Source organism: Bombus bifarius, unplaced genomic scaffold, assembly GCF_011952205.1.
Source record: "Bombus bifarius isolate JDL3187 unplaced genomic scaffold, Bbif_JDL3187 scf7180000009111, whole genome shotgun sequence".
NCBI lineage: Eukaryota > Metazoa > Arthropoda > Insecta > Hymenoptera > Apidae > Bombus > Bombus bifarius.
The window spans coordinates 358,574-381,978 of NW_022884904.1; the positions used below are offsets into that span (position 1 = coordinate 358,574).

The window sequence follows — 23,405 nt, forward strand, 5'->3', positions numbered from 1 at the left end:
TTTGGGACTATTTACAGGGCAATGGTGAGAAGAAAGGTGGCGCGCAGGCAACTACCGGGATGTGTCCCTTTCGGTTTATCTGATCGAGAATTCCTAATTTTAAGAGAGAAAAATACGGGCGGTGGCGCAGAGGGTATACACACAGGTCAGGAAACTCGATTTACGTCTGGATAGAGGAAGAACACCTTGCGGCTTCCTAGGACAGATTCTTGTCTGCCCTTGCAGTAACCAATTACTTTGACGCCTCCAGAGAGATATACCACCGACGCCTCCTTATTCACGACCTGAAAACACACGTACGTTTCACTGATCGTTCCAACGGTTAGGATTTCCCTTTCTCCGAGCTGGCTTGTCGCGTGTGATTTATTTTTCAATCTCGTTTAATCGTAATTTCATCGTTTCGATGCTTCTGGAAAACATCGGTATTAAAACGTATAGAAACGTGCACTTAATTTGTCGAGTGTTCGATCGATCTTTGGTTAAATGTAAAATTTGTATAATCGTGAAAGGTAGAAACAAAGATAGAATCTACCAGAGATACTACCTATTCTTAACGCAATTACATGCTGTTAAAGCCACAAAGAAGAAGTTACATGTTTTCCAAATACTCCTCATCGTAAACAATAAATAAGTAAAAGAAGTACAAACTATGTCTAATCACGATACATACGCCTTCGAGCAATTAGCTACTATTTTACAGTTAAATATAGGTACACCCTTATTTACAAATAACAGGAGAAAGAAAGACAAGGATAAGCTTCAGCCGTTCTTTCCCCTTCGCAACACACACGAAATGTAATCGAATAACTTAAACGCAGAAACTATATTTACAACGTGACGTACAAATACATTTGTAACGAACGTGTTTCGACCGGGAATCGCGATCGATCCTGGCGAAAATATGTAATTTAGCCTTCTTGCAATGAATTATTTTCGGTGTCGCGATACTTGCGATAGTCGAAATTATGTTCCAGTAATAATAGGGAAATTTTATGCCGAAGTCCGAACGAAACACGTTGTACATTTCGTGAAAGAAACAGATCGGCGGTAAAAAAAAAAAACATAAGAGGAATCGAAAAAGCGGATAGTTTAACGCCTCATAATATCTTCTATACTAAAGCCTAATTTAGGAGCGGTGGTGCTGGTCCTTTGAATCGGGACCAGGCTGGTCACCCTTTCCGCCATTTGTCTAACGGTCGCGGAAGCGTCGATCTTCGATTCCGATGCGACCGGAGCTTCCACTCTCAAATCTTGCGGCACGTCCGTGTGCGTGAGAAGATGCGTTTTCAGGTTGCTTCTTTGGTTGAAGCTTCTCGCGCAAACTGGACATTTGTGCGGCGATTCCTCCATGTGCAGGATCTTGTGAACAGCCAGAGTCCTGCTCTGACAAAATCCTTTTCCGCATTCGCTGCACTTGAAGGGTTTCTCCTTGCTATGAATATATCTGAAAAAGAAAAACAACTCGTTTTTCTATTATCCTGTCGCTTTCTTCCATTTTCTTTCTCTCTTAGAGGAAAACGACGCGGCTATTGACAGGGCCGAGTCTTAGTCGAATATCGCAGTGACCAAACCCTAATTACGATTGTTATTGAGATTCGCTGATCGATTACGATCGAGTTCGTTTGAAGCGTTCCGCTTCGAGATAAGCTTGTCGGGAACTGATAAGTGTTACAGCTATACTTGGCAGATGTTCTTGCGTCAAGGTCCGTAGAAAAACGATACTCGAAGTTTGGGCTATTCCGATTGGAAGATCAGCGCGAAAAGACGAGGAGAAGCTAATTGTTCGTGATGTAGAAAAATTCTACGATACCGTCATCGGTATTTGTATATGTTTCTCTGCCGTATTGCAAGATGCCGCGCTAACGTCGCTATACGCATCGATGCAGAAACGAATTTGCAGGAGCGAGGTAACGAAACGCTATTGTACGTAGCTGGGAATAAAAATTTGTACGAGGTATTAATTACACAGCGACAACTAAATTTGTTTGAAAATGTGCATGTATTTCATACTTCGTACAATCTTACGTAACAAATATCATTGTACATCCAATTCGTACACTGAAAATCCACCTCGTATTTTCAAATTCAACGGGACAAAAGATTCACTTGCAACGAACGCCACCATACCAAGTTATTCTTAATACGGTACTTGTGAAAAATCGCGTTTGCGGCAAACTCACCGATGATCTCTCAGATGATCCTGCCTGCGAAAGGCTTTCCCACAGATGTCACAAGAGTACGGTCTCTCGTCCGTGTGAGTTCTCTCGTGAATCAGCAGATTGTAGCTCTTGGTAAACTGTCTGTTGCAGAATTTGCAGATAAACTGCTTCTTCGGTCTTTGACCGGGCAACCTTCTCGCAAGGAACGAAGCGGGAGGCGGTACCGGAAGCGCTGGATGTACGCCCTGATGACCTTGTTGGTGATAAGAATGGGGAGACGTAGTCTGCGGGCAACAACCCCTGACAGCCAGTAGCGCGGCACCTCTCAGCCAATTATCGAGAAACGCTGCCTGGTAACTCTGTCCCGTCGAATGTTGTTGTCCGAATCGTGCGCTCAGTTGCTGAGACCTGATCCACCTGGGCGACGTGATTTGCAACTGTTGCTGCTGGTGCATCGGTCTGTCCAACGTGGGCGGTGTATGCGGCGGCGTCAACGGTTCCATCTTGGTCTCCATCGTTCAACGAAACTCACGAAAACAATCGGTCATACACAGAAAACAACAATCTTTCCCCCTCGAACTGTCTGTTAAACGTCGATCACGCTAGTTCCTCCGTACGATATCGATGTCTTTTACATCGATTTCGGTGCCCGAAAGTTCTTGTAACATATCCAACGAACGTGCGGCTTGCGGTGCGCGTTTCTTCACGATGTTCTGTACTGTTACTTCGCTACAAAAAAAGGAAGACAACGTTAGCTCGAGAGTCGACGCGATACTAAATGCCAACAGACAGTCGTCGAGGTTCCAGTTCAGGATCGGTGGTTACCTGGCGCCAAGGAGACACGGTGGCTCCTCCTACCGTATCTGAACGTTGGATACGCCGGTTGGCGGCTCGACTTCCACAGGGGCGGAGCTTCCGGGTCAGGGTGACCCCTCCGGGCGTCGCGACGCCAGTCCAGTCGTACTCCTAACGTCCCGCGTCACTCACACACCGAAGACAACTACACGGCATCACGCCGCCACCGGGCGTCCGGTTCGCGCTGCCGCTTTTACACTCCCCGTAGGGGGATGCGCGCACCCGCGGCACCCGCGATAATCACAGCGACTTTAATTGATCGTTAACGTGGTTAAACCTACGGAACGAACGCAGATATACGCGTACAGATCGTTCTTTTTACGCTTTTGTTCCTCGTGGATGGCCGATCGCGCTGGTTATTTCATTTAAATGAAACATTCGCAAAATGGCTATTCGAGTAGCGTCGTCGGTTCGCTAAGAATTCTTCGGCCAATCTGTTTGTAATATATCACGCGTCTCTCGTACTCTTGCCGTCTTTTTCTCCATAATCGAAATAAGATAATCGAAATAAGATAATCGAAAACCTGCAAGCCGCGTTTCCAAATCTTAACTGTTAGTCGTCGCGTGTGTCGTTTATTCCCCTTTCGACCACAACTCGTGCCACTCTTCGATCTCTCGCTATTCTTGGCAATATCGGTCTTCCATTCGCCATTGCGTCATTAATTCCAGATATTTTGCATGCCAATGTTAACCGAATACTAGAAAAGAGGAAGTATTTCTGCCAACTGTCGACAACCAATACAATTTCTCGCACGTTCAAGAGTTTTAAACAATAACAAACAAGGATCTGCGATTCGTTCGAGAATATTCGAGAAATTCTGGTTGGATTAACGGTGGAATGTGTCACGTGTGGTTGTGACATCTGGATAATATCGGCCGTAAAAGAGCTAAGATAAGAAGAAGGTGATTACCGATTTCGCTATAAATTTAAATAGACGATCCTAAAAATGAACGCGCCTGACGCGTTTTAAATTTCATTTTATTCGCTAATATATTTACGGTTCAAAAGCATCTAACTGGATATTTATTTTACAGAAAATCACGTTTCAATATGTGTCCAAATGCCGTTAAAAATTTTTAAACGCGTTGGTCAATATTTTGCGAACGCTAACGCGCAGTTCATTCGTTACAACAATTCATCGGAACGGAATACAACGCGCGGAGTCAAAATTCTGCGAAAACTCGTACGAGAGATGCGCTTTGCGACGAAAAAATCTGTGCACGTGATTGAAAACGAAATCCCATTGTCAAGCATTTGTAATTTTCCATGTATTCGTATGCAGCTACTTGTTTTACGGTTTACACCCTCCCTTTGGTTTTGCATATTTTTTTTAACCGATTTATCCTAAAATTTCCGAAACAAGATCGCAGATCTGCAATAATACCTTTATAAAAATGGAATATATTTCGTACAAAATTAAAAGAGTGTCAATTTTTTTTGGTTTACCAAGAGAATAATTCTACAGCGTATATATGCACCGTGAACGATCATCTTTTGCAAACGCATAGTCTCTTCCTTTCTTTTTTTTTCTTCCTCGATCGTTCATCGGTATCTACGATCAATTCCTCGGAGAAATTTATACATATAATTAATGCTGATAATATTCTTGTATATTAGCTTTCCGAATTATATCGTTACTTTTCCGAATTATTTTGAACCGCGTGTTCGCACGATCGTCGTCGCGAAATCCTAAATATCTTTGCAAATTTGCCAATATAATATTGGCCGAAGAAGAAACGAAAGTCGACATTCAGCACCGCCTGAAGTTCTCGTAGGCGGTACGCTATTATCGATAAGAATACGTGGTAAATCGGCCTTATCGATTTATGACGGTACAGACAGCATGACACCGACGTACAAATACGTTGACGACGCATTCACGGGATTAGAACGAATCTCTTGACACTCATCCACGGTGCTGGCGCATCTACCAATCCTTTCAGATCCATCCCCTTTGTACCTACCGACGCGATCGTGCAACAGAACCGTCGATATGACTCAAAAGTTAGCGAATTTCTCGTAATCCACTTGTCCTTATCGGTCAAAGTTAATTTTTTATTTAACTCGAAGGAGAAAGCTCGTCGTTCGTTCTACGAATCGTGACTCTGTCGATCTTATCGACGAAACGTTTTACGCGCTTCGATCTGTACGTAACTTGTGTAACGTAGAAGTTCGCGTTTCTTTGTCTTTACCTTTTTTTTCTTTTTTTTTTTTTTTGTAATTGGATTGCAATTTCAGTCTTTCTTTATTTCTCTGCCACTTGGATACCTCGTTTAACATTTCAACCCCTCGACTTGGCTCGAAAAGGCTGCACGTATCGCGAAGCAACCACCTGCAGCCTAGCGTACAAAACGTTTTTCCACGGATGCAGGACGCAAGATCTAGAATCTAGGCGGTGCATCGCCCAAAGGGAACAGCGGTGAAGAGGGGAGGGCGAGGGGGAAAGGTGGACAAAGAACACTTGGAAACTTACCTCTCGTATAATTCCGCAAAATGTTTAGCATACAAAGACAAATATAATGGTCCCCGAGATGAGGTTGCGACGAGATCACGGGCCTCAGGCGGGGATGGTTAATTCAGTTTCAAGCTCCATCAGCCAGACACATCCCACTCCCTGCCTCTGCATCCCCGTTGCCGACCTCTCGTCATCCCCTGAACGTCTTTGTACGTCGCCGTCGTTACTCTTTCTCTCTTCTATTACGCGCCTTCTCGTTCCTCGTTGTTAAGTCTACTGATATGTAAATATAAACCTCTTCATTTGACGTTTCACTCGCGTTTGTTTAATAATTACGACAGACGCTCGCTATTACGTTACGGCCGTGATAGAATTTAAATCGTAGTCGTACGATAATCTCGAATACCGTTACAAATTTCGCTCTAACATGGTTGCCAATATTTGTATCTATCCTATCGTTAAATAATCTCTGTTGAATCGATTCACGCGCTCTCCCCCCTGTCGTTGCTTTCAGATTTGAAAAGTTAGCTTTATTATATCGAAACTTTCGTTTTCCATCTCGGTCGAGCGCAGTCTTTATTCCTGCCTCTGCCTTCTTCAGAAGGAAGATAACGTTAAGCAATGGTTCCGATAGTGATAAACAGTTCCGAGCAATCGCAATGTTTGCTCGTATAATCGGAGGTAGACACGCGATGTTGCAAATTTTTATTTATAGTACGATGCATAAGAAGATCAAATACGCTTAATTGTCGGCTTATATTCTTCTACTACGTAACGAGTATCAAGCCACACGTTCGTCGGAATCGAACAGACTGCGTGACTCCACAGGCACGCGGCTCTTCTACTTTATCTGCTTCTTCTTCGCAGCTTCTTTCGAGGCTGAACAACGCTCGAGCCACTCCAATATCAACGCCAAGGGATGACAGACTGTTTGTAACATAACTTTCGAAACTAATCACCATCCAGCCACTAGAGGAAAAAGTTTATCTGGAAACGATACGTATAAGCAACAGGATGGCTTTCTATCGTGCCACGATTTTTTCAACGAACAGAACGCGGTAATTTTGCTCCTAACTAATGAAAGATCGTCATCGATATATACACCAAAGCTTGGAAAATACTCGACGATTGATTCATATGCGATCAACGATTCTTTAAAAGCGCATGATATCGAACGAAGATCTAACGATTGTTATTTCCATAGAAAACTATAGTATACTGAAATATCGATATATTTATCGCGTTTGTAGCCCCGATCGATGCGATGTTGCGGTTAAACACGAAGAGAAACGATACAGTAGGAAAAGGAAAGACTTTTCTAAAGAAGCTTCAAAGCTGTAGGGAAGCTTTCGAACAATCGTAGTTAACGATTATCTCGAACGTTATATAATAATACTTATACAATTACTATCTGTCACTATGTGCAGTAATTTATAAGATTGCGTAATAATTAAAAGTATCTTATCTACTGAAAGTTTCAAGTGGTCTCGAGTAACAGGAACAAGGAGCATTTTTGAGTTCCTTATTTTTCAAGTTCCCAACAACACAGATGTCCCCCACCGTAGGAATCAAGTTACGAGTGAAACACGAAGAAAAGGGTCCCCGTGCGTTCTCTTTGAATGCAGTCTGCTTGTCCGCAGATTTCTTTCTGCTGGCGACGATCCCTGCTCTGCTCTTACTAATTAAACGAGGATTGCCTCGTAATTTATTTGGACCACACGTGTGCTGTACGATGCCAAGGACCTGTCAACTTTCGCGCGACCTTAGCCCTTGACGAAATCCCTTTCGAATTTTCTCGACTGACATTCCAAAACTTTCCCACCAGTCCATCTCTATATTATTCCAGCTTCGACCCAGCTGTGTTTCAAAGTCACTGGAAAATCTCCGCCAGGATAAAACTCAAGCCCTTATTAAACTCTCTTAATCGCCTTCAGGGAGCTTTCGACTGTACGTTTGATCTCTGGTAAATCCCTGTTGGAACCAGTAAGTGCTTGTCGTAAATAGATTGGCACCGTTTCGCACAAAGGGGGAATTCCTGCCAACGAGTATAGTCGAAAGAAATGTTTGCCTGTAAAATATTGGATATTGTTTTAGCAGCAAAGTTTCCATGAAAATCAACGTGGCTCGCCACGCAAAATCAAATTTGTCTAGGTCGCCCCGGAAATCCTTCCAAGTCATTTTCCTCTCTCTTCTCTTTTCAGGTCGTACGTTTTCTTCTTCGTTTCCTCCTCTCTTCCCCGTAGCCCTCTTTCGTATCTTTTCTCCTCCTCTTCATAGCCTCCTTTGTCCCTTCCATTTTTTTTTTTTTTTCTGTTTCTTTCTTATGTTATCTGGTGAGATTCTTGGATACTTTAAACTCTACCGTTGATTTCGAGGTGATTGGCAGCAACCGAATTCGCAACACGAATCGATGAGGACTCGTCGCTACCCAATCGGATCGGGACACCGAACGTTGTATAATTTTATTGCTAGGTGCGGAGGTGAAAAATTGAGTATAGAGACACCCTTCTTTTTTTTGCCATTTTTCAAGAAAAGAAGCTTCTGGGTTTCCGAGTCGAAATTCTTGTTCAGGTAGCTTCGGGAAGCGAGGACACTGTCTCAGGTTTCTGCTAGCCTCTTCATCCGTATTTAACGGGAAACATAATTAAGGGGCAATCCTCCTTGGAGAAATTTTATGCGCTTAAAGATAGCCATTCATGGCATAATATTACACTACGCTGTGCAATAAACTAAGAGTTGGCAGCAACGGAATGTAAAAGTAATTAATATTATACTCCTCTTGTTCGAGTAATTTCATTAAGATGCTTAGCTTTCCATTTCTACTTTGTACTTATAAAAATAATACGCATAAGTACGCATACCATTGTTTGTGGATTATGGACTACCTTCCGTTTTCCCTAAAAGTTATCTCACGAAATCTTCTTCTACCTTCAAATCCTTGTATGTTAATCGCCTATGGTTCCCCTTGGAAATATTTTGTTTTCCAAGTTCGAAGGATTCCTTTTTTTAATCGATGGATCGAGCAACTGAAAGGCGTCCTTTAGTTAATTCATTTAATTTTGGTAAATTTGGTAATCGATTTTAATTGAAATCCAATAGCAGAGTAGGTGATACTGCTGATAAGCGAATGAAATAAAATTTAAGATACATGCAACAATTTCTGTGCCGCGTGATGTTATCGGAAGTTAACTTACTGTAGCTACATTTCTAGAGAAATAATTATCGTAATTCTGATTTATATACCTGCGTACCTTATATGCCGTTAAAATTGAATTAACACATATTTATTGGCCACTGAACTTTGCAATTTGAAGATAAAGAAGGGAATAAAGCGATTATCTTCCTCGCAGAAATGCAGCAAATTCTTGTCATAAATGTCCCTTCTTTATCTAGGAATTACAAACACGCGTATGGAAATTAAAGCAACTTGGGATTGGGAAACGTATTAGTCGATTTAAGTGTTTAGCCTCATTCATAAAGTTGATGTGAATAGAACGGTTTAATTCTCTGTAGTTATGATTGCCCTCTATTATTTGCTTGACATTATTATCATATATTATAAGCATAACATTATGCAAATTAAATGTTATTTCGAACACTTATATTTGACGATTAATTGGCTATGGTTAAAGCGTCAATAGATATATAATCCTTCGTTCGCATCGTTACTTTTAAAATAAAATCAACGAGCAGCCGATCGTTTCGACAAAAGCCACCACTTCAACTGTTCGAAAGATGCCAAACACGGAAAGAGGCTACGCGTCGAACTCGTTGGCAGATACGCACGACACGGGGTAATAATTTTTCCGGAATTTCACACGACACCCAAGAAGCTGTCAGAGTGTATTCTCCTCTCGCCAAGCGCCTTCTCTCCTTCGTTTCTCTTTCAAAACGTTTACTGGCGATATCGTCTGCTTAGTCTCAATGGCAGAACAGACGCCCACTGCTTCTGCTCTTCTCGGCTAGGGTGTCATATCGATATGCCTCGTTCCGATAATGTCTGTGTGGCCACATCGTTGGATGTTACGAATGTAACAGCCACGACCGTGACAACGTGCAAGTGTCGCTCTGGAGAGATTTTGTATCTACTCGGAGGGCAGCTTTTATATTTCGTGGGGGCTGCGCGCTCGAGGATTCTCCTTCGATGAGACTTCGATGTTCGCCGGAGGAGCGATCTGTCCTTCTTCTTCTTCTTCTTCTTCTTCTTCTTTCTCTTCTCCCTTGTGTTGATTTTAAGATGTTGCAGCGATCGAAAATACGAGGTGTTGGCAGCGAAATCGCGTGCGTGATTTTTTAAGCACTTTCGTCAACGTAACGAGACAACCGGTATAGTTCATGGAATAAAGCAGAGAAAACGTTAAAGGAAAAAAGAAGAAAAGAAAAAGAAAGGGACTAAGAGGAACAAACAAAGGAATAAAGAACGATTAAATAGGCAGACAATGCGATTGATGTTGCTCGGTAGTAATTCTGGGGCGATAATTGGATTATCGGTATAATAAAATAGATAATCTATATTTAGATATATAAATAAAGAAAGCTTGTTATAGGAAGATATTTGTAACATGGTAGGCTGAAGCACCTGAAATCAAAATAGTATCGCGCGATATCTATAAACGTTCAAGACAGTGCTTCCAACCTTCGCTAAATTTTTACAAGATCGTAGAAATCGATGTTTTCACAAGATAATCGTTGCTTATCGAACACTAACGTTTCTTCAGAGCAACATATACTTCGTGGAAATTTCTATTCTTTTATAAAAAAATCGTCCTTATTTCCTTTGAACTAGAAGCGATTCTCTCGAGTTGCGGTATTTATCTTTTTTTTTTTACGACAGTCGCCGATATAAACTTTATTTTTCGAAGCCCTCTACTATTTCCAGATAAACCTTATGTCATGCTACTCTCTCCCTATTTATCAAGATTTGCAATTTCGAGATAAAAACCGATCCTCGCGATTCTTATCGCCACTGTATCAACCACAAAACCTAATCCTACTGTTAAGGAAATAATCGCCTACTGTTTAGGTAACGAAGAAGAGAATAAACCAACGTAAAAGAGAACGATATACCTAACGTGACTTGAACTCTGATCCTTTATACGGCTATACGTAGACATCTAGGACCTTGGCACCTACGAGTGACGCCTGAATCACCTACATTTTACTTTCTCCCGCGTAATCGATCAATTGCTCGCAAAAACGCAGCGAACAAACAAGAAGAAGGGTCGAGGTATTAAGGAATTCTTCAAGATTTCCGCTACGAATCGTCCCTCCTTTCTCATCCTTTTCGAAAGTAACCGAAGCTGAAGCTTTCGCTTGTCATTTACGAAGACGTCTATGTCTACTCACGAGCGGGCGATAAATTAAAGCCCCTTGAGCGTTTCACGCCAAGATTAATTAAGGGAGTTTGTTTTTCTTGGGAAGGATAGCGCGCCTGCGACACTGTGGACGAATTGGATCGTTTGTGTGTCGAGTGGCGAAAGTTTATTTCCACGGAATTACGTCTTACACCCTGCACGCTTCTCCTCGCGCGTCTCCAAAGTCCTCCGAGCTTTCCTGTTCTTTTTCCTTTCTTTTCTCCGTGCCGATTCTTCCTCTTCCCGATAAACGATTCTAAACGGCAGCCTCTATTCGATTCAGGCACCACGCCCTCCTCGGGCTCCTCGTCATTATATTCGATATCGGTATCGATATCGGGTGACTCTGTTTATCGCGGCTTATCGCGTCCATGCTCTTTCGCCGATCGTGCATCCGTGCTACCGTGTTGATATCGGTTTTACTCGAACGATTTTTCTCTTCTTAGAAAATGCCAACTACCGACCGCGACATTGCTGCCTCGCTTATCATCGTCAAACATCGCGACACGATCTTCGAGTTCCTGCGACAAGCTTTTAGTCGATTTACATTAGGAAAAGGAGTTGGAAAGATTCGCGAGAACACGATCCACGTAAACTCTTCGGCATCCCGTCCGATCGTCGTCCTATGCAACCTGCCAGGCGTTCGCGTCGTCGGCGATTTCGGAAAGATCGCGAGACGGAAGAATCGTCGCGAAAGCTGCGGCGGGGAAGGCGAGGTCTAAGGTAAGCGAGGCATTGGCGGCGTGGCACGACGTACGACACCTAGCCGGTGTGTTTCACGATTTTATGCCGGACGTAGTTGAAACGAAGGCACATCAAAGGTGCCGCTATCGGCGCAAAGCCGTTTTATGCTCGCGTGTCATTTCTTTATGTGTGCGCCGTGTACACCGCTGTGTATACGTACCGCTTCCTCACGCACGTGCACGGACACACGCGCGTACCGGTCGACCCGCCTCTGCTTCGAACTGTCCGTGATATATCGTGCCGGCAGATATTGGATCGTATAAATTCCAGCGCGTTTCCAGCGGGGGTGCAACCGGAGAGAGAAGTTCGAGGCCGAGCAATACGTTCGCATATGGGCCGGTTCTTTGCAACCTAACGTCCAAACCCTTCTTTCCGTTCGAGAAATCCCCGTTTCTCTTCGCGCATGTTAATACAAATATGAGATAGCGATACGATAGCGTGCTGTGGCAGCGAGTAGGCCCGAAAACGGCGCGATTCTGAAAATACGTCGGCAAATATCGGATAAAATCCTTTTATACGAGAAACTTGGTTTATTCGAGGAAAGTGATTCGAGACGCTCGCTCGAATCTCGTTAATAAAACTGAAGGTAATGCATAAAACAGTAAGAGCAGATGAAAATTGCGTGCTTTCAAAAGATAATGAATTAGAAGTATGGGCGAAACAAGTGGCGTCCATGTGATTGCCTGTGATGGAAATTCTCTACAAAAACCGAACGCGTTATCGCCTAAATCCAGAGCCGTTCGAATGAAATTTTCGATAAAGCGCACTTTCGTTCTTTATTCGCGATGACTGTGTTAAAATATCGACAAGAAAATTACAGCGAAAAACGCGTCCAAGTTATTTTATTATCGGAAAGGCAATAAAATAAGCAATTATACGACCAATCGTTATCAAACGCTTAAAGATCATCTTCGCGCGAATTACCAAGATCAGATATTTCGTCCAATCGTTGCTTTCTTCGATAATTCGCCTGAAACTTTCGTTAACTGTAACGGCCTCTGAAATAAGACGGGGAAGAATCGTGCTAACGAAGATATTCCTCGCGGAAACTCTTCATCGGTTTCTTAGCTTTCACCTGACGTTCGATTTTATAAGTAATTTTCTAAGTATTGTTCGTTTCGATTCGGGCAATTTTATCGCAAGTTTCTCGCAACGAGACGAATAAGATTTTCTTAACCGACCTCTCGCCCGTTTTTAAACGCGAAGGACATATTGGCATCGTGGCGACGATAAATCTAGGTTCTACTACGAGGCAATGACATATACAAGGAGTTCGATAAAAGCAAGAACGACAGGCGTGCCTGTTTGCACGTTTTTCCTGTAGTACAAAGTTACAAAACAACGAAGACCGATCGACTATCTCGCTGATCGAATTAGCTCGTGGTTGGTTCAACAAAAAAGAAAGATAAAAGAGGCCTAGAATGTGATAAGGAAACAACATAAAATGATTTATCTTTGTTGCAACATTTAGAGAGGCTGAAAGTATAAATTAAAATATTTTCTTCCGACGAGAAATAATTCCTTGCGGAAGGGACGATAATTTTCGTGCGAATTTTATCGATCGTCCTATCGGATCGATAATCGAATATCGTTAAACCATCGAAATGACGCGTGAATAAATGTTTCGTGTAATAAATTTCCATTTTGACGAAACATTTCGAAAGGCTTTTAAACGATAACATCTACCAACTGTCAGACATCTGGAACTACAATTTGTTCAATTACCGATTGCACTAACGATTTCCTAATTTTCGTTTATCTTTTAATACAACTAACTTATTATTGTTCACCGTATCGTATATTTGCGACGTTCATCGACCGTTTCGTCGTATGAATATAAAATCCCGATACGAGAAAGCGACGGAATGATCTTTACGCGTAAATGCAAAGATCTCAGCCAACGTTCAATTTGTGTCGCATCACGAGGATCTATGCTTTTGCTGCGGACGAATTTCTTCATGGCAGCAAGATACAACAAGACTAAAATAAATATTACAAGGTAATCCACCTTGAGAAAGGACCGGAAGCAACTTCTTCGTTCAATCGTCGTTATCATCGTCTCCTCCTCGCTCCTTCTTCCAGACAGTTCGACGACGCATTAAGATGACTAATTTTTTATTAGTTTATTGCAGAAATTTATATCTCGGTAGAAATATCTACGTGTTCATCCGCGCACACACACACACACGTTCGACCTGCACAAATAGAAAACCGGTCACCTCGAGTATCGAGGGAATCTTATCGCTGTGCAAAGCGAAGAGGACCACGATGTAGCGGAGTCGTCGTTCGGCACTTTGATGTGGGTGTACACGCCGCGATATTGCGGTAACACGGATTCCTGGAACTGTTTCAACGAAAAAGAGGTCCGACGATCCTTTATTTCCTTAGATAACCGGTAATCGGCTCTGTCGACACCGATGACGTCATAGCTCCCGTTTTGTCCACGATTTCGACTAGATACCGTCTACTTGTATAGTCCATCGGCTTCTTAAAGAATTCACCAAAATACTCGCCATCCTTTTCCATCTGTTCCTCTTTAAATAAATAAGAGATCTTTTCACCTTTTGAAGCTTTCTTCCAGGTACAACCATTTTGAAGGATCTTCGAAATTACTTTCGTTCGATTTATTACACTCTTCTACTCAAAGATTTATAAATTCAGTAAAAATCTCTCTGTATTTCTCTTTGTCGCTAGATTCAAGTAGTTATCTAAATTAAGTAATATTCACTTATTTATAACACTTACTTATACATTATACTTATCTATAATAAGTATTAACTTGTTATAAATAATCAGCCATGTCACTGCGCCACGCCAGAAAAATTACTGAAAATTCTCAACGCGAGAATTTATTGTAATTTTAATAAATAGATAAAAAAAATTAAAAAAAATTTTCTCTTTATTTAGCTTACTATATTCTGTTTGTTTGTCCGTTTGGATGGAATTTTTGGCGAACGAAACTCCACTCGTTTCCCGAGCTTCTTAAAAAGCTGAGATTTCGAACATACGCGCATTTCCGTCGGCTATACGATGTAATTTCAAAGAATCGACCATTAATTTTATTGGGAATAATTGTCGTCCGATTAGCCGAGGTGAGGTCCGAGAAACAACTTTTCATCCCACAATCGGGTTCGCTGTATTCGTCTTTGGATGACAATTAAAGACTAAAAAGTAACGAATATTATACAGGATGGTTGATAACTGGTGGTACAAGCGTAAAGGGGGTGATCCTACGCGAAAAAAAAGTCGAAAATATAGAATAAATATTTTTCGTTCGAGGCTTTGTTTTCGAGAAAATCGACTTTGAATTTTCGCTCGGTACGCGTGCCGTACGTTATAACGGATCTCGCTGTAGATGTAGTATCTCGATGGAAAAATTAAAAAAAAAATTTTTATTCTATATTTTCGACTTCTTTTTTCGCGTAGAATCATCCCCTTTCCGCTTGTACCACCAGTTACCAACCACCCTGTATATAAACTAAAAGAATTAGAAAAGAATGATTTTTATTCGAAGATGTACTAAGTACAGAAATATATTTTTCTTTAATAAGAACCAATTCGAAAAATTTCTCTACTTTATATATTTGATTATCAATATTTCTGTTTATGTCGTTTTGCTAGTTTTATTTTACACTTTTACTTTGTTACTAGCTTAATCTCGTTACCGGTAGTAATATTTTGAAGTATTTATAATGTCATAATTCGACGATATAAGTGGACGAGTTCGTTTGAAACGGCACGCAGTAGTTTTTTTATCAGTATTTCTCCAGAAAAAGTAGCCCAGCGATCGCTTGGATGTGTTAAAAGCTTTATGTCCGCCATTAACCGAAATGTTGCTTCTGAATAATGTCTGCGTTCAGTTATTCAACGATTTCGACGAGAATTTAATGACTGAATCGAGGCCTCTCATCGGTAGAATCTGTTGAATCTCATGACGCGCTGCTTGTGGATACGAGAAAGATAATTTCAATGTTACTGTCGTACACGTAACGATGAATTCGAGTCGGTGTAGATCCGTACACGTAGAAATAAACGAAATCATTGTATAAATATAATGCTAAATTCTTCAAACTAATGAAAAGGTTTTACAGAATACTATATTTACGGTTGCAGTACCGTTCCAGTATTTAGTTTATTTTCATATCCTAACTGCTCTCGTCGAAAAAAGACCAAAGAGAAAACACTCCGCTGACCTCACTAAAAAAATAAAATAGTAAAACCCGAAGATGGTATCCCGCTGGGGTCAGTCATCCACGTGTTATATGGCAATTAAGCTAGAAAGTTTACCAAATAGCCAGCTGGGTAAATTGTAAAGTACAAATTAAATAATAATAATAATGAACAAAAATCCTAACAAGTCAATGTAAATGACAAAGATATCTCGACAAAAGGCTACTTAAACTTTCACCGAAGAGTTAACTAGATCCTTCGGGAATACCGAGGCTCGAACAATGGACACACCGATGCAGCTGGTTTCGAAAGACCATTTTTTTTTTAACAGAACGTATCTCGAATTCGACGATAGAACGAAAGCTACCGCAGTAAAATAAAAGGTTAAAAACATATGTGTGGTTGCTGCATGTCGCGTTGTATCTGGATCGTGTCACTCGACGGTGCGGTAAAATACGAAGAAGAAGAGACTGTCGAACGCACGGTGGCCGCATCGTGGTATTTTTTAAATTGTTAAACAGCGAGACTCGATCGTTGCCTGCATCTTCTTTGAAAATTCGGTAACAGATACAATGTAAGAGTTAACAACCACTAAAACCCTAGCCAATTACTTGGCACGACGAATCAGATCCGCGGACTAAAAAGACAATACTCTTTAGATTTAAGCATTAGATTCGACTAGAATCAAACATACTATAAACTCTTACAGTACCGCGCCAAAATAATTGACTTATAATTCTCAATGAGAATCGATGGTAAAAAGTCTACCAAATAAAAAAAAAAAAAAAAAATCCTTGAATTCCAACAGATTCTCGTCCCGAAAAACACGACACGCCTCGTCGTTAAAGAACATCAGTGAAATTCGGCCAAAACGATTCGATTGAAACATTTGAAACGAAGAAACATGGCATACGCAGCTGTTACCTTCCCAGGTTGCAAGACCTTGAGGAACTACTGCAATGGTCAAAGAAGCCACCCGCCGGCAACCGTTTTAATGAATATAAGTAATTTCGCAAACAGGAATTATGCCATCGTAAACGGTCTGCAACGACCTCGTAAATATGAAAGTTTCTGGCACCGAGCTACTCTTTGCCCTTTTCCGTCGTATTAGCCACTCTTTCTTTGGGTCGTTGCTGTTTACTGCAACGATCCCTGGTCGAAGAAGTCGAGAAGAAACGAGACAAGATGTCAAGAGCGCGACGAGAAAGAAGAGAAACGGTAGAGGGGAAAAGGCGGGGGTACTAGGACATAAAGAAACAGAAATGGGTATCTCCGGCCCTATTATAGGGCCCATAAAACACCTTCCTAGGCGCGTGGCTCCAAGGACGAAGTGGCAGACTTCCCTGCTTTTATTTTCCTCTCCTTTCGTTGTCGAGAGGTCGTGTGCTGTGCTCGAAATGTAAGTAGCCTCGAAAAGACGTGTCAAATATTTCTTTGTTTTATGACGGAAAGAAAATCGTAGAGGTCGTGAAAGCTTTCTTGAGCTGGGAATTTGGATTTTGAATTTTTTGTATGTATAGTAATCGTATAGTATATGTAGTAAGCGAATTTTTAGCAATTATCGAAGAAAAAGATTCGAATGGTTTCCTTTTAGGAAGAACTTGAGCAAAAGTCGATTACGATAGAATCTGGACAATTTGTGAATCGTTAAATATCGCACGGTACAGGGAACAAATGGATCACGGAATATCGGCCATTCTTGCCGTTTTCTGTAAAGGATTCACGGCACGCGAACAGCACAGATACTCGGAGGGATGACATCGTCCGTCCAAGGATCTCGAGAATAATCGCTGCTGTCCCTGAATTCAGGGACACGGTCGCGTGGCGTTGACGAATTTCTTTAGTGCCTTCGTAATACCTATCCAACGGTGTCCTTCTAAAGATTCACCGATTCGATCCTACTGTCATCTCCAAGCCAGAGAACAACTACCGTGCAGCTTAGGCAAAAACTTGTGCCTCTACCAAATATTTTATGATTTGAAAATCACTTCGGCAAATGACGTTTATCGTGCGATCTGAGAACATTTTTTCTTTTATTCGTTCGACGAGATCGAACGATTCCGATCGATTCCACGAGAGAATTCGGTCTAAGAACGTTATTGATTCTGTCGTTGCACGAAAATCAAGACAAGGAGATCGTGTGGGAATCAAGAAGATTCAAGAAGTCGTTTAGACTCAAAACTTTATCCTATTCTCGAGAATCTACAGCCTCTCACAGCCGTGAGAGGAACATTTGCAAGAAATACGTACAAAGTGTAGACAAAATAGCGATCAAACTTGAAAAAAAGACGCGTCATCGAAAGTCAAAAAGCTTATCGCGAATCTTTATCAGAAGAAGAAATTGAACTTTTGATTGGCACGAGCGAGAGCGTAACGCCGGAATATAGATTACCGAAGCTTCGGTTTTGTCGCTGGTGCGCGCATGGCCAAATACACAAATAAGAAATATACAGGTGAAAATTCCAGAAGACTATCGCGTAGCTGCACAAGGGAAAAAGCACAAAGCTGGGAGACGAGAACGAGAAGAGAAAGAGGAAAGAGAAAAGACAGGAGAGAAAAGAAAGAGAGGAGAGACAGAGGTATACCGGATTCTCTGATCTCAGCGATTCCATCATCAACGACTCGGGGCCTAGGATGGCAGATAAAAGGCAATTGAATTTAAATCATGAATACGAACGAACCGAGCGAGTAGGAGAGCAACGCGAAGAGGAGAGAGTTTCGGATAGAAGAGGAGAGACTACGTAAGCCCCGACGGCAATCTGGTGGTAGCTTTGTGACGGTAATGGCTTCAACCCCTGGCCTCCAACCCCCGAGGCTTACACCCCTTCTCGTTTACCGGTGAACACGCGACCTACACGCGCACAACTCTCGTCAAAGTCGATTTACCTACGCGTCCAAGCTGTTGGCGGAGCCTCGACCTTTCCAGCCAGTAGGAAAATTCCGATCCCGGTGGTCCTGCCTTTGATTTACTCTCCAACACACCAATGTTTCCGGATACTCGTCGAATGCAACGAAAACAAGAATATTCGAAAATCGAGTACGGGGTAATTGCACTCGAACGAACGTAGATTTGATCCTTTTCAGGATAATCTACAGTTTCTACGGGTTTCATATGGGCATTTTAACGTCAGAGCTGTTTCTCGCGATTGACACAGTATTATTATCCAAATTCCGCGAGATATTCTAATAAATTCTCAATTATCGGTAAACGAAATGCTGACAATATAACAAAGAGATATAATTTTCAGCCGTGTACAGTAATGATACTCGTGTAAAGTTCTGCGATAGCTATTTGATCTCAAGATTTGATTAGAAAAAATAAAAGAATCAGTTATACGCGTAATTTACGTTAGGTCCAAGACATCTGACTTTATTTCATACGAGATCGGCTACAGTTATTCGTCCTTTTCTTTAAACTATCGCGAGACTTGCTAAATCAGGAAATAAACTCGGTATCCTGTATTATTAGCACCTCCTTCGCTCGAATGACGCGCCACGATATAGTTTGGATGGAGAACAGGACCAGAAACAGTAAAATAATACTGTTGAAAAATACTTAATAACGATCTCACGGAATACGTAGAAATTCGTACGTCTTGTATGACGCGCGAAAGATGGAAGCTGGCAGGAATGGTAGCGTTTCTCCTTGAAAATATCTGAATCGATCTTTCCTCCCCTTGTGTAGGTACCTATGGAAGCCCGGCCACCGGCGTCGCGACGCCTACTCGAGCTCCACCCACGCACCTCGTACATGCGCAGCGAAAGTTCGGCGGTTGACATGTCAACGAAACCCTCGTAAAACGTACCGCTCCTTAATCAGCCCGACGGCAATCAGTGTGTCTACATTTAGGGGCAGTAACATGTTCTCATAAACGAGCCGTCGTTGCACCGACTAGCCCGACTGTCCCCAAATGATAAGAGGCGAACAAAAATGTAATCAGGTCGCGAATATCTTTCATTCGATGTTACGTAAATTAATCTTCTTTCGAAATTGCAGCGTAAAATAAGTAATCGAATTTTTAAACTGTATTCGTAACTTAGTGATCTCGTAGATTTTGAGAAGCGGAAGCAACGCCGCTAAAATAATTTCGTCCGTCGAAGAAGCTATTTAAAGTACTAAAAGGGACGATCAAGCGAAACTCGGAATAGGAAGACAAATTTCTATTGACTTTTGGCAAATTCTAGAGCATTCAGGGTACATCGGTGAGCATACCTGCGCCGTTATAACAAGAGCGTCGTGCTTGTACAGAAGCAAACAGTCTATACAAGGACGCAACAATGAATGCTCGCGATACGGTACAATTTTACGAGTAGTAAAATCGACTCGTTTCCTTTCCTCATCCTGGTTCGTAATTTAGGGTATGTTTACCTGCAGTTAAGTACCTCGACGCGTCCGTGACGACGAGGACAGGCCGTCATTTGGTAGAAATAAGAAAAACACCATATAGAATGGCTACTTCAAACGCATACAACCCTAACAATTTCTGTAAACACGCACATTTATCCCCCTTCTAGCCCTGTTGGCACGTAATTCGCTCTACATTCACCAGAAACCTTTGTTTCTCGTGAATAGGGAAAGTTTATCGTAACTTTTCGACTTAGCCGACGTATTTCCAATACTATATGTATTTACTGTGGACATTGGGATTATACGATCTTTCCGCTTCGTACCGAGACACGTAACGATAAACTAAGAGACATCTAAAGCGATGTCGCACGATAAACGAAAAATAAAATTGTCCGTTAAATTAAAAACATTGTTTTTAATTTAACGATCGAATTAGCTGCGAATAATTTAATTCGATTAAAGCTAAGCAGTCGTATCTGCACGTTATTACCCGATTATGAAAATTTCGGATAACTTTTCGTAATTATTTTCGTTTTATTAATTGGCTGATACGAAACAAGTTGAATTTTAAGTAAATTAGGGGCCGTAGATATTACATAAAACTGCGATCACAGTGTGACAGTAAGTTGAATATAATTGGCACATTTTACTTATCTTTTTCTTGAACTTTTACAATAACGTTTCTTTAATCATCGTGTAAATATAAAGAATCCTTTATTATTACTTACTTAAATCTATTATACGTTCTTTTACAATCTGTCATGAAAGACGTTATTGTTAAAGTATAAAATGTTCATATACAGGAGATGTATGTCGATGACAAATAAAAACTTGGATATCACTGAAAGCAAACGATAACTTATTTAAGATAAAAATGCTAATGTTCGTTAATAGTTAATTGTACTTGAAACCTGAGAGACATTGTACTAGCACAATTTCTAAAATTATAATCGTAAAAAAACTTAAAATTTCTACACGACAATACAGGTTTCTTAGGAAAAAAAACGGCAGTCTCTAAGCAAATAATCTGAAATTATTTGATATTAAAATAAATATTTAATGTATCAGTAAAATACTTATTATTAGATATTATATTTAAATTTTATATGTACATTCAAATCAACATTACTTTCCCCATATTTATACATCTTTTTGTAATGTACATCTATATATTAAGGAATCAACATTCCCCAAATTTCAGCACTAGATAACACAATGTTCATTTTGATTGAAAAACAAATGGATTATAGAGTAATTTTTGGTTAACAAGCTCCATTTTTAAATCGGCATTAAAGTATTAAAGATAAAAATGAGATTTAAAAAATGTTAAGGATGTACACGTTACATGCGATCATATTTCCTTCATTTATGACATATATTTTGTCAGCGAACTTACTTGATTATTAAAATAAATCCCGGCATACCGATTGACAGTAAATATTAAAAATTTTGAAGAAATGAAATAAATAAAATAAGTATATTAAACGATCTATTATAAGAGATAGCGATTAAGATAATTATTTATAATACACCTAAAATTATTGTTTCCATCTTAAGATATAATACTATAAACCATACGTGATTAGCGATTAGGTACTTAAGTTATTAATTGACAAATTAATTTTCCTGACAAAAAAAGCAAAAGGAAATGTAATTTTCTCTAAAAAAAAATAAATACTGTTTTCTAATACAAAAATAATAATTTCTCGCACGAATATAACTCGTAATAATACGTTTATATATAAATAGAAATTCAACTTTCCTACTTTGATTTCTCTGTCCTTCGTACATTCGATATTAGTAGCCGATTATTTTGGAAATTTCAATAAAATTAAGCGAGATAAAAAGTAAAGAAAAACGAAAGAAAAGAAAAATCTATGATTATAAAACAATAAAATTCTCAAGTTTATAATTTGCAAAAGAGTTTATATTTACATGTTAATTATTAAATCAAACAAAACTTCTTTTACCAGGAAACTAAAACGCTATTAAAACGCGATCTATTTCATTTGGACGGACATTGTGTTAATCTGCAACAAAAAAAGATCTCGCGTATGCTTCGTTTTTTCTTTCTAAATAAAAACTTATTTTTCAACTAATGTCAGTCAAATAATAATCTTAAATCGAACAATGTACATGTTACAACAACGTTATTATACAATAATACAATCAACATGTCATTTGTTTTATCTCGAGAACCTTCAGAGGAGCGTTCGAAGGAATCATTTTATATATATATACATATACACACGTATAAGTATCGCGTAATGAAGAACAGCAATATACACTGCTTTAATCATCATTAATATACGTATTATTCATTAATATATGTATGATATATCATATATATGAACATATTTCTATATATTGATGTATATTATGTTATATATATAATATAATACATATTTCCACATATGTATATATTTATAACATTATTTTGACAATGCATATGTATGCATATATACACGATATGATATAATTTATATCTGAACTATCCTTAAATTGTATGCGAGGAGAAATATGTCATTAAAATCGAACTCATAAAATATCGGTAGTATTAAGAAACATTTTTCCTTTTCTATTTTTCAGCAACAACGTCTCGTTAAGACTGATTTTTAATTTATTTTTACACAACCAATCATCTCTCTTTCCAGTGGATACCGTTTTGTATCGTCCTTTACAGAATACTCTGTAAATGCGTATGTGTATGTGTGTATGTCTGAATGAACGTGTAATATATACGTGCGCACGCGCGCCCGTACATTCATCACATTTAAATGTACAAGAATGTGAAAATATTGTGTGAAACAATATTTCATTAATTCAGAATTCATATGAAAAAGCGTGATAATACGTATAATATATGTTCATTGTAAACGACGTACACTTGCCTGAAGTACAAGTTACCAGTAATTTAGCATCGATCCAACATTGGCGAACGATAAATGATTTCCTCGTGATGAGGGAGCAATGCCATATTTGTTAGCTCGCACGTAGTAATTATGTTTTTGGTAGTGTATCATTGCACATTGTTGGAAGAATCCAATCAAATTCACAAAAATCAACGTGATTAGTAATAACATTAAGTTAGTCGCCATAATATCTAGAAATAGATTTAAAACCACCGATAAATAGTATTCCTTTTCTTTTTTCTGAATTGATTACTTGTTTTATACATGTATATATTTTTACGACGTAAGATAATACTACTTACAACGTTTGCTTGCAGAGCAACTGAAACAAGGTAGTTTCAATTTCATACTTAATATCCATGCACTTCGTCGAAAAAAATGGTAAGTATAAAAAAGAGAAAGAAAAA

At 39.9% G+C, this 23,405-nt stretch overlaps 1 protein-coding gene across 1 annotated transcript; it reads right to left on the reverse strand.

The window, feature by feature from the left end:
- Positions 1-1,074: 1,074 nt before the first annotated feature.
- Positions 1,075-3,494, reverse strand: LOC117213505 (protein odd-skipped). The gene is made up of 2 exons (XM_033458888.1): positions 2,181-3,494; positions 1,075-1,444 (listed from the first exon to the last, which is right to left on the reverse strand). The coding sequence occupies exons 1-2, from the start codon at positions 2,672-2,674 to the stop codon at positions 1,090-1,092; spliced, it is 849 nt and encodes a 282-aa protein (XP_033314779.1). The 5' UTR covers positions 2,675-3,494; the 3' UTR covers positions 1,075-1,089.
- Between the last annotated feature and the right edge of the window lie 19,911 nt (positions 3,495-23,405).